Source organism: Protomyctophum bolini (genome assembly GCF_963924005.1).
Source record: "Protomyctophum bolini genome assembly, chromosome: 7".
Taxonomy (NCBI): Eukaryota; Metazoa; Chordata; class Actinopteri; order Myctophiformes; family Myctophidae; genus Protomyctophum; species Protomyctophum bolini.
In genome coordinates this window covers 38,583,391-38,598,720 of record NC_137868.1, presented here as the reverse complement: position 1 = coordinate 38,598,720, position 15,330 = coordinate 38,583,391, and the positions used below count along the sequence as shown (strand labels likewise).

At 41.7% G+C, this 15,330-nt stretch overlaps 2 protein-coding genes across 2 annotated transcripts; both read right to left on the bottom strand.

The window, feature by feature from the left end:
* Nucleotides 1–24: 24 nt before the first annotated feature.
* On the bottom strand, nucleotides 25–5,221 carry LOC308318541 (C-type lectin domain family 17, member A). Its single transcript, XM_080768138.1, has 6 exons — nucleotides 5,098–5,221; nucleotides 4,462–4,563; nucleotides 4,087–4,191; nucleotides 3,061–3,218; nucleotides 2,698–2,795; nucleotides 25–1,066 (listed from the first exon to the last, which is right to left on the bottom strand). Exons 1-6 carry the CDS (start codon nucleotides 5,204–5,206, stop codon nucleotides 937–939), a joined length of 702 nt encoding a protein of 233 aa, XP_080624264.1. The 5' UTR covers nucleotides 5,207–5,221; the 3' UTR covers nucleotides 25–936.
* A 2,997-nt stretch (nucleotides 5,222–8,218) lies between these two features.
* On the bottom strand, nucleotides 8,219–14,376 carry LOC308318543 (gamma-aminobutyric acid receptor-associated protein-like 1). The gene is made up of 5 exons (XM_080768141.1): nucleotides 14,174–14,376; nucleotides 11,887–11,976; nucleotides 11,485–11,563; nucleotides 9,963–10,081; nucleotides 8,219–8,733 (listed from the first exon to the last, which is right to left on the bottom strand). Exons 2-5 carry the CDS (start codon nucleotides 11,974–11,976, stop codon nucleotides 8,668–8,670), a joined length of 354 nt encoding a protein of 117 aa, XP_080624267.1. The 5' UTR covers nucleotides 14,174–14,376; the 3' UTR covers nucleotides 8,219–8,667.
* Between the last annotated feature and the right edge of the window lie 954 nt (nucleotides 14,377–15,330).

Sequence of the window (15,330 nt, the reverse complement as noted above, 5' to 3'; positions counted from 1 at the left end):
GCTAAAAAACCCCATCTGATTCCATTAATCTGAGCTGGGCTGATATGTCTGAACATATAGACCATGCAGTTACTTGCTCAGTGCTATACTATAGTGTTGTGGACACCAATGCAACGTCACTGGACCAGTGAATGGATACGTGCCTTGACCATGGACACTTTGAAGGGAGGTGTCGCCACGATCATTCTGCAACTATACTGGTCTCGTCTTCTTATGTTATGTGTTATCTTTGCTACGTTAACCACTTGAACCCTAGCGTCCCTGTTCTGGGCATGTCATAAAAAGTGAACATTCAGTGAAAATACAATATCTACTAAGCTCAGAACATGTAGCACTTGTAAGCTTGTAAAGGGGAGGGAGAGAAAGGAGGAGCAGACCAACCAAGTATAGAGACCTGGGGGACCCCAGCCAACTAAGAATAGGGGGTTTAAGTGGTTAAATGCACTGAACCACGCTTTGTCAGAGTGCAATGTTGTATGTAGCACATGCTAGGCGAGATAATTGCTCAACTGGTAATGTCTGTATGTATATACTGCAGGGTAGACCATGGTGCAATTATTTATGCAGTATTATGCAGAGAAAAGTGTATTATTTTGTATAGGACTGTCTATGCTAATACAGAATATAGAGAAAGAATTAGTCTAACTTTATATGCATATATTTATAATATGTATACTATACTGTGTGTGTGTATATACTGTATAATGTGTATTACATTTTTATATGATAATAAAACCATGAAACTACTTTATTGAAGTCAATTAGTGAAAATGTATTAAATTCATTAGAACATAGTGTCAGCTACACAAGTGTAAATTGATTGATATACAGCGTATGTGTGTAATCACAAGGAACATTATTATTTTAGTTTTGACTGGAAATGATCGTCAGACTTTAAATGAAAATGTTGCGGCGTCTTTGTACCACTGGATGTTGTCACGGTGTCTTCTGGCAGATGTAGTAGGTCATGCCAGTGCAGTCAAAACTTCTCCAGTTCTTGTCTGTTGGCTGCCCCTTAACCAACATCACACAGTCGCCATTGGAGTGGTTGTCCTCGTCCCAATAACTGCCAACGACAGAGGAAAATGCTTTGAAACTCAGACTTATTTATTGATTTACATATTTATTGATAAATTGCACTATGCTGAGTGAAATTAAACCACATTTAAGGACTATGAACTGCAAGCTGGAGGCCAGAACACTTAAAATCTTTCTTATCTTATACTGTAGCACTGCTCAGTAAAGACCTTTTGTTGTACAAGTTATTCCTGTTCCTCTATGATCACATTATAGTTGTTTTTATGTTAAAGGAGGGAGTGGTCCACTCTCCCTTTTGTATTTCTTGGACTTTCGGCTTACAGTAGCTGAGAGACACAGCTCTCATGGGAGTCAATCAACCCCGGGCCAGGCATTACAGACAGACGGCTACAGAAGCAATGGTGTGCTTCACTCCGATAGGCCACAAAGATGTCGACACGACACTAAGGTTACGAGTAGTAATGATAATTAATTTGTTTGTATAGCGCTTTTCCACACAAGGTTACAATTAAAGTGCTTTAGAGAACAAAATCTAACAAACAAAGCATGATACCCACAAGAGAACTGTGAAGTTGCACGAACGGCCAAGGCTCCAAGAACAGTCAGAAATGCCGTTTGAGGGTATTTATTTCTCCCCCAAAACTCCTCCACCAAAGTTCAACAGGACAATAACAATACTGAAAAATGACAAAACGAAATAAACACTTGAGCAAACACTACTGAACAAAACCCAACTGGATAAGAGCTCTCTTCAGGCTGTACCTTGATCACACAAGGCCCTGTAGCTCTCTCTCTCTCTCTCTCTCAGGGATGTTACCTGTGTCATTGCTCACATCTAACTAACTAGCCTGTCCCTGCAGCCTCCTTTAAATAGGAGTGGATCCTACCACTGGGCACAGACTCAATTAGCACATTTCTTCTCAAATACTTCACTAATATAAATACTTCCATCAACAACACCTTGAATAAACAGTAACCTAAACATTCTCAATAATGTGTTACAATTAAACAAGTATAAATAAGCATGAACTCAATGACAAATACTCAAAGCATAAGGAGGAACACCCCTCTCCTGCATTGCACTTGGCCCCTTCCTCCTCAAGGGAAATGCCACCAGCCGTGCAGGAGAGACAACTAACCAATCAGTGATTACAATCTCAATAAAGTTTAAAACCATAGTCCTGGCATGTTAAAGGAAACAGTTTCATGTGTGTTTGTATATAGGGCACGGGTTGCCCCGTGACAATAACATAAAATCATAACATAATTAAAAGGAAGATAACAGAGAAGAGAAAAAACAATGAATAATAATGAATAAGTTGTCAGAAGTGATTTAAAAGAACACACTGATTTAGCTAGCCCCAGTTCCTCTGGCAGGGCATTCCAAACTCCCTGGACTGCAAAAGTCTCAAAGTGTCCTTGAGCAAGACTCTGAACCCAAATTGCTCCCTATATGTGCAGGTTGATGCCGTGCATGGTTTCCGCCGCCATCGGTGTGTGAATGGGTGAATGTAATGCACAATCTATGTAAAGCGGTTTGGATAGAATCGCTATATAAATGCACCATGTAACAGGCTGGCAGCTGAATTCTGTGCCATTTAGAGAACTGGGAAACAGCTTATTTTATTTATTATTATTTAATAGCGTATACTCTCTCACCTCTGTCCCAGCCCAGTGTTGTCCACCCAGGTCCAATGACTTCCTTGTTGCCTCAGCCCAATCCAGTAAACCGACAACACATTTTCAGACAGGAAATTCTGTAAGAAATACAAGTAGGATGAGAATAAAAGCAACTATCAATTATTTAAAAGTTTTAATCTGTCAGTGATTTCACTGTATTTCTTTGTACGTTTAAGTTATTTGTCATATCTGCCTTGTGCAACAGAAATACAAAAATAAATTATTTCAAAAGAAAAACAATTAAATCGTTTGTGTGACAATAATCGTCAACCTAAATTTCTAATCATGAATGAAGAACTAGAGGAAAGAAGGAAAGGGATTGGTTTGACCCTATAGGCCTACCTGAACTCTCTGGTTGGTGACGACAGCCAGGTGTCCTCCTAACTCCTGACACCTGGTGTTGCTCTGGTTCCAGTTGCGTCGGTCTCTGGACAGATAGAAACAGGAGCCCTCCGAGTGCAACCAACCTTTAGCACAGTGCCCTGAGTACTGCCGACACACTGCGGAGGAGATCGGGGGCATTTTAACTATCCTGAATGTGTCACAAATAGCCATGCACTGATGATAGCGTCTGTGAAGACGGAAGCATTTCCCTCCTCTATCCAGACTTTTAGTGTGCATGCATGTCCCTCCCTGCTCTCTCACATTCAGGCAGGAACTTAATTACATATATAATACTTCCCATGCAGTACTCGCTATCATGGACGAACATACAGTAATATATACAGTGAAAGGTTGTCAGTGTGTCAATGAGGGGTCAGAAACACTACAGGTCATCATGTGGTTCCTACACTGTATATGTAATGAACAGCATGCTTCAGGTTAACATCTATGTCCCATGATCCCATTTCACCTGGTGAGTGGTGACCATCTGAGGTCGTTTATCTAGATATCTTCAGTACATACATTCACTTATGAACATTATTTCCCCAAACCGCTCCTCTCCCACACATGGACGAACATACAGTAATATATACAGTGAAAGGTTGTCAGTGTGTCAATGAGGGGTCAGAAACACTACAGGTCATCATGTGGTTCCTACACTGTATATGTAATGAACAGCATGCTTCAGGTTAACATCTATGTCCCATGATCCCATTTCACCTGGTGAGTGGTGACCATCTGAGGTCGTTTATCTAGATATCTTCAGTACATACATTCACTTATGAACATTATTTCCCCAAACCGCTCCTCTCCCACATTGATGTGTTTTGACTTGGCAGCGCAGATCTTATTTATATGGTGAAACTATAGATACTGACTCAAAAAAGTGAATTTAATTAAATTGTGGGTAACAGAAAGCTACATAGGCCTACTATAATAATAAAATGAGATGGTGTTGTTTTGTATTGAACAAAAAAAACCCACGTGGAAGTGCCGGGAACGTGGCCTGGCATGTCTCATAGTTGCACACTTGACTTTGCGTGGCGTTCACCTCTTTAATGGTCCCCAATAAAGCTCCATCGGTCTCAACTGGAGAGGAAGGAGGGTGTAGAGGTGAGAGATCACCAGACATTTTCACACCCACCCCTGTGGCATACGTACATTTTCACACCGGCCACATCAATGTCTGCTGTCACAATGTACTGAAAATGTGCAAAAGATCATGGACCTATACATTTCAATTAATAATCCATTTGGGTTTGGCAGGCATAATCCCTAATCCATGCATAATCTATTATCCATAGTCGGTTGTTTTCACTGTGTTTAAATCCAAATGTAATGACAGATGCCGATACCCACCCTTCTTAGACTGGAAAACGATTATGAACAGAGTCAAACATATTATGCTGAGGAACACACACACAGCCTGATAAACACGCACACTCCTGGCGAGCTTGTCCCCTGGGCAGGAGAGAAAGAGAGAGGGGGGGAGAGAGAGAGAGAGAGAGAGAGAGAGAGATTAAGACAGACAGAGATATTTCCAAACATTGGTACATGGTCCATAATGTCCACAGTAAAATTAATGACATTTCAACATAAAGGCAACAAGTACAGACAGATAGCCTTCTACCATGTCCATGTGCATAACTAGAAAAAGTGCTCTTCTGAGCACAGGTCTCCACCAGGTCAGGAATGTTTGTTGTGGGAGTGCATTGTTTGTCAATCAGGATGGAGTAAAAATCATTTCATGGCTAGAGAGACTGTGAACCGATTTGCTGTTCACAGATGGACTCGGACACAAACACACACACACACACACACACACACACACACACACACACACACACACACACACACACACACACACACACACACACACACACACACACACGGACAGAGTGCAAAACATACTCTCCCCATGCTTTCAGCCTGGCACTGGAGACTATAACCTCTTTCTCCTCTCTGCAGTGCAGCCTACAAAACATTCTGACCTACCTTCATCCTGCTTCAGCTCAACCAATAGCTTGGACTCAGGTTGCAGCTTTCTGTCTGCCTCATCGGATGGCTTATCCACGTCATAACTGCGGCAGAATTGTATGTACATTCCTCCCTGTAAGTGGGTTCGTGGTGGATGTGTGTGTGTATACGACGTCCCATTCGGACTTCCAGTGTAGCTGGCTATTAGTTCACCACTGGCTGGGTCACAGACAGCTCTGAGACGGTCTCTATAGCAACCTGTGGTTTTACTGAATTATTTATGAGGGGATGTTCCTTGGGTTGCCCTTGAATTCCCAAATATCTACTGTATCTCTCTGTCTGTCTGCCTTGTCTGTCTCTCAGAATGTGTGTCTGATTGTCTTTCTCCGGTTTAAGTGTGTGTATGACAATTTCACTATTTTTCACTATTCTCTTTCTGAATGTGTGTGTGCGTATGTGTGCGTGCGTGCATGCGTTCGTGTGTGCGTCTTCATGGCTGAAGGACCGATTGACCCTGAAAAGCAGTACACTGTATTCCACAACAGATTGGACTACCATTCCACTTTATTTTCTGAATTATATGTTTGTGTGTGTGTGTGTGTGTGTGTGTGTGTGTGTGTGTGTGTGTGTGTGTGTGTGTGTGTGTGTGTGTGTGTGTGTGTGTGTGTGTGTGTGTGTGTGTGTGTGTGTGTGTGTGTGTTATTAAGACCTTGTAAAGCAGTAAATATTGCTCCAAAACAAGTGCAGTCTCTTCAGGCCAAATGTGTCTCTAAAACAGAGAGAACGTCTGAGAAGTGTAATACAGTAGGCAGCATTCATTGTGTGACATTTGGAGGCCAATAGGCCAGCTAGCAGACAGCCCACTGCTGCACTCAAATACAGGAAATCAACGATAACCACAAATTGCGGGTCACGCTTTCCTATTAGCAAATGTAGTGCCATATGATACAGTACATTGTGACAACCGTGTTTCTCTTTTCCTCTCCTCAGCACTTTCAACGAAGGATGAGCAAGAGCATTCTCAGACTGCAATAATACACGCGAACCACATACTGTACTAAATAGAGAAGATGACACCAAAGCTCATTTGGTCCTATTCTATTTCTGGCCAATGAAATTACTGCATTACTACATGAACGCAGGCATCAAAACAAGCCTTTTCACGTGCTCTCATTTCCTCTTGGTCAACAAGAACAATTAATTATACAATGCACTCAGACCTATACATGACTTACAGTTACATGTAGGCAAAGATGTGTCAGGAATAGCCTGTGCATAGATGTCCTCAGATGGACCCTGCATGCTGGTGTAGATGTCTGGTTCTGTTGCCTCTGAGACCGTACAGTAAAACAAAATGAAAAATAATCCACTAATACATTTTTATACATTTAAATTCAATTCAATTCAAAGGAGCTTTATTGGCATGAGAAAACATACGTTTACATTGCCAAAGCAAGTGTCAAAATATAATTAAACAGGTATACAATTGGGAGAGGGTACAGCATTGAGTAAACAGAGCTACTATTTCACATTGCATTGTTATATATCTCTGCTGTCGGGAGGAAACCTCTTAACGCCCAAATCTTCATTTTTCAGAAATTGAAGAAAACCTTATATTTTTTAAACAAAGCAATACTGCCTCATCAAAGTTGGTATAGTGACTTTGTATATTATCAGATACTTGCATGTGTCATTATATTATCACCACTTTCCCCGAATACAGCTCAAATGGAGAGGACAAAACCTGAGGGCCTCTTAGCTCCACTGAAAACGGATCTCCAAGTTTGAGTATCACACATACATACAGTATACACACACACACACACACACACACACACACACACACACACACACACACACACACACACACACACACACACACACACACACACACACAGAGAGAGAGAGCGGCTCTGAGGCTGAGGTACAGTCAGTGCCCCCACAGAGCAATGGAGTTAAGTGTTTCTACTGACAGTTTGAGGATCTAATGGAGTTCAGAGGTTCATTCAGAAGCGCTTTTTGATACATTTGATGCAATATGTTCATAACAACACACAGACATATTAAAAGGGTGTTCAATAACATCGATTTATGAGAAAAAAAATCAAAAACCTCAAAAAGGGAGTTATGAGGTTTCCTCCCGACAGCAATGATATACATGTTATATACAGCACATAAAGCTTTTTGAGATGAATAGCACCATCTTTTGCAGTCATTTTGGGACAAATAGCAGCATTTCTCCTCAAAACTATTTAAATAGTATACAAAAGAAAGAAAAAAAAAATTGTTTAAAAGTAGCAGCTCTCTTTACATGTACAGTAGGTCTAGATGTCTACTCGATACACTGCATTCTTTTTGGTATGTGAAATATTTCACCAGACTGAAACACTGTGCAAGTTGGGCAGTGTTTCTTTTATTGCTGATGAGCAATATGGTGGAAAAAGGACAATACAAACAATATTCGAAGAAAATTACTCATTTTGTGACCACATCATACTTATTCCTACAAAGTAAAATCCTCTGTGGCAATTTAAATCTGAGAGCATTGAAAAGGACCCAAATGGACATTGATTTTACTGTGCACTGTGCAGTGGTCTCACATCAATATCAAGATTTCTTTGTGCGTACCTGCAGTCCCAGTCTCGGCCGTTTGTTCAATTGTTCCCTCATAAAGTGGTTCTTCTTCCTGGGCTCTGGTGATATCCTGCATCTCCATCATGACTGCAGAGACCCTTTCTTCTGTCTAACTTTCTGTTTCCCGGGAAAGTCTTTCAAGTCCGCTAACACCTCTTATATAACGTATTTGTTCCTCACTAGACCGTACGCAAATTCCAATTAGGTCAGAACTACAAATACAATGTTTAATTCCCCAAATTAAATTGAAAAACTAATTTGCTCAAAACGTCCGCAAACTGTCCAGCATTTAGCAATCTTCTAATTTGATGTCGGAACACTTCCCTATGATGATTTCTCCTTTCTGTTTGATTTCCTGTCAGGAGGTGGCATTTTGTCAAACCCAGCCCTTGCGGAGTCACATTTTAGATGATGACAATGGGGAGATTTTTAGGTATTGAAACATAAACTATGTTAATTTACAAACAAATCAGGCCCACCGTGTAGAAAAAACAAAACTAATATGTATTCATGCCATTTCATTTTTATTTTCCACAAAAGTATCATGATATTAATTTACAAAAAAAATAACTATTTGCATTAAATACAGATAATTGAGAGAGAACAATGACAATGAAGAGAGCTTAAGTAACTTTCTTTCTTTTCTTTTGCCCTTCCTCATTCCACTGTAATGATAACGACTCTGCATATTATCAAAGCATCCTTAAACACATAATGCTCACCCCAAAATACTGACAGACGTAGCCGTAGCCCCTGCGCACAACCCTTGTGCAACCTGCTTTTAACCCCGCATCTTATCTTAACAAGACTAATAACATAAGGAATAAAAAGGTAGTACAGCAATACAAAACACCCTTAGCTTTTCACTCAGCCTCTCTCTCTCTCTAGTCATTTCCTTGCTCTCTCTTCCTCACTGTCTCTCTCCACGCACACACTCCTCTCTTTTGTCTCATCTCAGGCACCGTAGACGCTCTCATTGCTATAGGTCATATAGAGAAACAGGTCTTCCTCGTGGTGTTGCTAGACAAGAGGAAGACAGAGGAAAAAGACACCATTTACCATCATTATACTAAAGGTTATAATTTAAACACACATTAAGTACAAGTCTGGTTGACTGATGACTGCAATCAGTAGATCCAGTCAAATTCAACTGACGGCTTTCGTTTCTAGCAGATGTGAGCAAACTTTTGTAGATTGACTTTTATTGGCTAAGAGATTTGTTACAGAGGGCAAAAAGTAGGGCTAGTATAGACCCTTGGGGGACGCTGTCACAATGGTCAACAAAGTATAATGGGTTTAAATGGATTAAATGTCACGTCACGATAACAAAACAAAAAAACAGGCTACTAAACACTAGTGAGCCCGGTTAATTACATAATCTTCTAATCTTCTATCATGTCATTTTCCCACAATGAAGGCTTGGGTTTCCCTCGGTTCAAGTTCATATCCTTATCGGTTTAAATAGGGAGACTTGGCTTGCAGCAAGTCTCTTACTGCATGACTTACTGTATAATTAGATACACTAAATGCACGTGTTTTTCATGATATACAAAAGGACAGGCTATCAATGATGTAATCAGTAATGTCAGTCAGTCATCTGATGGCAACAGAGAGACCTGTCATGACTTGATTTAAAAAATGCTTTCTTCACACAGATTTTGTTTTTAAAGTACGTGAGTGCAAACGACTATTTATGTCTGCAAAACACTGTGAAACTCATTCTTAGCTGTCAGAGTGAGTCTCCTTCTAATCTATGATTCAATCCACCAAAGCACCAGGAAAACAAAAGCAAACAGAGCAGCGATGGTGCTTCAGCAAAATTACAATCATTAGGCACCGCCCCTTTACAGATGGAATGTTTTTCTTTTTGTCTGGTCTATTGACTTACTGGCATGCTATTTAAATATTTCTATAAATAGTGAAGCAACATCCTCGTCCACGTGAATTTTGGTACAGTGCCCGGGTTGCTGGGTGTGGGGTAAAGAATGTGTGTGTGAGGTTAACTATAGCTTGAAACATCCTGAGAGTGCAGGAGATATAGGAGACATACCGGTATGTTCATGTTTATGTTGGTTTGGGGGCGGGGCGGGTGTTCCTGAAGAGATGTGTGTGTGTGTGTGTGTGTGTGTGTGTGTGTGTGTGTGTGTGTGTGTGTGTGTGTGTGTGTGTGTGTGTGGAGATGCCACAGCAGCACGTGTGAATGTATGTGTTAACATGTCTCCAACTCTGGAGGAGACATGTGTTCTTACCTCATAAACAGCAGAAAGAGGGGAGCTGGACGGAGGGAGAGAGTTGTTGACGAAGAAGAAGAGTGCCTCCTCGGGCCGCATTGACACTCGTTGCCGGATGAGGAAGCACAACTGACCCACTGAGAAGGAACGGAATGAGGGAAACGGAACAGAGAGAGAGACAAGGAGACAGAGATTGTCGGTGACATTTCTGACTTAACAATAAAACACGCTTTCATTTCATCTGAAGTGGAACAAAAGTGTGAGGAAGAGACGTCTTGCGAAATACGCAGAGACAAGAAAAAGAAAGTTAAATGGTACGCAAGCTGTGGAAAAAACTCTCCCTTGCAACCAGAACTATAGGTTACAGATGTAACCCCGGTTCTTTAATAATACAAGCGATGTGACTCACACTGGGAAAGAGCGCCAGAACTGCAGACTCACTTGCAATTTTCCACCGTAGTCAGAAAGATGACCTCTCGTCTCTTTGTAATCCTTTTTATCCTCTTTTTTCGATGGATACTAGTTTACTTTACTACAGAAAGCTTTTTTTTTTTTGCCTTTATTGATAGGGTGCAATTAGACAGGAAAGGGGGAGAGAGATGGGGAGTGATACGCAGAAAAGGCCGTCAGGTTCGGGAGTCGAACCCACGGCACACCGTCCGGCTGGCTTGGCAGCCGAGGTGCCCTGACAGTTGAGCTAACCGCCCAGGCCAGAAAGCATGTTGTATGGACCTGTGTTACAGTATATTGTCGTGTAAACAGGGTTGTTGACTGATAGTATCGTAAAAGAGTCGCAGATCCTTGGTCTGTAGCTGGTTGCGTGCTGGGGGGAGGGGGATCTGGGGGCCTGTGGCTAGTCACATTGTGGCGGGTCGGAGGCCTCTGGATTTGCTGCCCCCCGTGGGGTCTGGTGCATGGCTGGACACAGGGTATCAGGTACGGTCGCCGCTAAACCATCTCGCCCCTCGATATTTTACTTTTATTTTAGTTGTATGTTTTTGCTTAGAGAAATTTGAAAACATTGAATAAAGAAAACAAAGCATGTTATTTGGACAGCTGCTATAGGCTCAACGTTTACCTGTATCCTAGTTTCTTTGAGGCACAACTACATTGTTCTCTTTGCACTCTATTGTGATTATTGAGACTGTTTGTTTGTTTGTTGACTACTAGGGTTCATGCTTACACTGCTTACTCCAATCTCGCACTTGTAAGTTGCTGTATGATAAAAGTGTCTCCTAAATGCCTAAATGCATGGTATTTGTACGCAATATAAGAGTAAGAAGAGGACCACAAGGAATTGACTTGAAACGTTAATACAGACAGAAATAAACAGAATTGCTACCCTGGCCCCTGAAAGCAAATAAATAAAAGAGTAAAAAGTTAACTCCTGAAGTCATGTGCATTAGGTCGATAAGATTGTCTTGATAAGTAACCTACTGGTGATTATCGGTTGATTTTCTCTTGAAACCGCTAGTGTGTGTGTGTGTGTGTGTGTGTGTGTGTGTGTGTGTGTGTGTGTGTGTGTGTGTGTGTCAGTCACCTGTCAGGTCTGCAGGCACAAGGTATTTCTTCTTGTCCAAGTCAGGAGCTCTTGACCTCGCTGCTCTCTCCACAATGATCTGAGTTACAATTAACACACAAGTGAAAAACCATGCATCCATTCATTACCCACCAACGTATGTCACCTGCCCGTAACTGAGTGATGTTATCAATGAGTTAAAAGTTGTATTCATATTTATTTATATTTGTATTTATAAATAAATAAATATTTAAATACTGACAGCTCCCAAATGAAATGATTACACTTAATAAAATGATAATGCTGGTGACAGGTTTTTGTTAACAATATCAAGGGTACATGCATCCTTGTTGTTGAATGAAGTCCAGCAACAGTGTTGTGAGTGTGTTAGGTTACGGTAGCAGTTTGGATGTATGTACTCACTGGTATTTTGTCAGGATGCTTGGCACGCACTCTCTCCCCCTCTGCCCTCCTAACCTCTAGGGGTACTGAGCGTTGGTATTGACTGCCCATCTTAAAAACACATTAAAAACAAATATTAAGATTGGTATGTTAAAATAACATTATTTCTAAAGTTAAAGCCACAGGGAAAAGATTCAATAGCATTTGCATGTCAGTGCATCCAGTCAAATTCAACTCATGGCTTGAGTTGAGAGCCAAAGTATACAGATCTGTACAAAGTTTACAAACCCTAGAATGGCTGTGATAATAGACACTGGAATGTACTGTAATGTATGTAATATCACAGCTATTCTAGGGCTAACAGATCTACAGTACATGCAGCCTATAATTATAACACAGTATCTAACCTGTTATTATGGATGTTTCCTGCAGGTTTTATGTATTACTATTTTTTGTTTACATGGCCGTCATGACTCATGATAACAAACTAAATGTGAGGGCTACTAAGCAGCAGTGAACAGGGAATATGACATAATTTTCTGATGACATTATTATGTTGGTCATACGGACTACGGAGCAGAGCCATTGAAATACGACGGAGGTATGATACCTCCGTTCACTTCATGGGGCCAGTCCAAGGCCTCTTATAGACTTATATTGGCGATGTGCTAGGCGTGTGACAAGAGTGACAAGGCCTGGACCGGAAGTTGGCAGAATGCACTGGACTCAGGCAACAGCCCAGCTTTAATCATCTTCATTTCCTTTATTTTAGATCGTTTTTAGTAATAGTAGTAATAGTACGCATCCGCCTGGGTGACAGCAGACTGCTGGGTGAGCGCTGGCGCTTTGGCATGGGGGGTCAGATCAACATATGGAATGAATTCTGTACTGGCCATGCATATATGGATGGAGCATGTCTTGAGTGTACAGGGTTTGATGAGGGCCCAGGTAGGGCCGGGCCTTAATTTTCGGGCCTGTTGAGAACTCTAGTTTTCGCCGGCTGCCGGGCGCGGCTGCACTAATAACTTTGGGGCAGGCCCGTCTAGAGTTTAAATGGACAGTTATCAGTCAAAAGGGAGACATCGAAAAGGAAGGATGGATGGGGAAGGATCAACATATGGAATGTCAGAACAGGTCAGCTGCTCCATAATACTGTATGGAGATCTAAGGGTTTGAGCCGGTTTGAAGTGAGTCTGAGATGTAGAGTTGCTGGCCAATATTGATGACATCAGGGATCTTCATGGGCTTAATATCTATATATGACGTGAATGACGGGAACTGTGGTCGCAAAAACATAAACATTGAGATAGCCTACTTTAGTTGTCACTGTGCAATAAGTCTGTACTTTTGATGTAAAAATACTCAAACAAAGCATTTTTTCACTTTTTTTTACATCTTTAGGTATGCCCTAGACCTAGAATGCCTGTGATCATTTAATTATACTTCGTAAATACTGTACATACTGTATGTAACAACAAGAGCCGTTCTATGGCTAGGTATGCCCATAGGATGACCAAGGATTTGTACTAAAAGTGTGGGAAAAAAATATTTTTTATTTCACTACACCTAAACAGTAACAGTTGTCATGTTGCACACATGCCTGCTGATAACAACGCCCTCGTTGAAAACAATGTATTTCAAACTCCAGCTTGTCACACTGTCACTGTCTCCAAGGCTGCAACAGTTCCTGTCACCCCTCAATGGCGCAGCTCTCGCTCAGCTATTATGGATAAATTGGATAATGGCTCTGGTAATAACGGAGCCATCATCACGAGTTGAGGTGACGCCACCGTCGCCGACGTCATTTCCCACAACAATGCAGGCCTTGGATTCCTTCGCACCCCCCAAGTTCAAAACCTTATTTGCATCAAGGCATACAACTAGGCTAGCTAAACTGGAAAATTACTACACTACACTAAATCTATACCTGGCTGCGTACTGTACTGTGTGTCGATACATACATAAGATAACATTACATTAACGTACTACAAGCCTACTATGATAAATAGATACGAATGGTTTTTAAAAACGATTGAACGAACAATGTTATGGCCGTTGTTCCGTGAGTCCAAAACGAACCAGATTTGGCACTAATCAATATTGTTTGCTTATTTATTATTGTAATGTCCTGCGGCCCCTGCCTGTTATTAGCGCCGTTTGGAACCTCGCCCTAAACAGCAGGGGAGGGTGAGGTAAGGTTCGCGAACGAGCTAGTAACGGCAACGTTAGCCCCTGCAGCAGCCAGACACGGCCAGTCAGCCAACCAACCGAGCCAAGTAAAAAACACATTTATTACACGATCACTCACCTTTAAAGAAAACCCAAAGAAAGAAACAAATTAATATTTGCGAATGTCCGCGCAAGTCCCGCTATATGCCAGTGGGTCCGCTTTATTGTAAAACTCCCGTTATGGTCAATTACTTTTACTTTTAACGGCCATCGCCCAGGCAGAAGCCTAAGATGTCGACTGGAGTTTCTATATTTCTTCTCTTGCTCTGTACAGAAACAACAACAAATACAGTCAGTTGAGCCCTCCCCTGCCTCCACACAATTTGGGCGAATCATGAGTCAGGCAGGCGGTCCATTCTGTCCAGACTGGGCTGATCCTGATCCACTTATGGCGTTGCTGATCCGGTCTGGGTTTTAGAGCATAAATATAAGAGGGTATAGGCCTATAAACCCTAAGAGCGGACACGGTAATGGTTTATTATAGGCCTATTTTGACACTTGCTTTGGCAATAATGTAAACGTATGTTTATTGTTTCATCATGCCTTTTAGTATTAATTTAATAGAATTGGATGCTTGTTTGCAAATGGCCGGATGCAGTAGGCGGGCTTTACACCGGATCTATCTGAGCACTGATTAGTAAGGAACCATGCTTCGTGACGCGGGGTTGATCTGTCTATTCAGACGGAAGCGGAGGCGGGATCTTTGTTTGTTTACAATGCATACATTGGCTTGACAGCTACCAATCTAACCGTCACACGCCCTTTTTGTCCCACTTTCCATCACTTTCGGCCATGCGGTCCAATGGCAGGTCTAGGAAACTGGGGCAAACCAGCCTAGGGCCACGCCCCAGGGGCACAGACACATTACGTGCGTGTTGCGCGTTCCTGGAAAATGAGATGTGAGTGTGTGTATACTATGTATGTACTGTGTGATAGATTGTACTCGGTGTTCCATTAAGAGTACTGCACGAACTGTTGTGTAGACTGTAGTACAATTTGTACTGTGAATAGCAACAGGGGGATAAGGGATATACCGTTACTGTATAGGCCTACTTGAATGATGCAATCTAGAAGCAATGCTGGGTGTGTAAAATAGGCTAGCTGTTTAAGTAAATACACTATACAAATCTATTTACATACTCTGGTCCAGGGGCCCATCTCATAAATAACCACTTATAACCTGGCGTGACAGCGTCCCTATTGGGCATGTCATTATACAGTAGGGGTAGCCTCGGA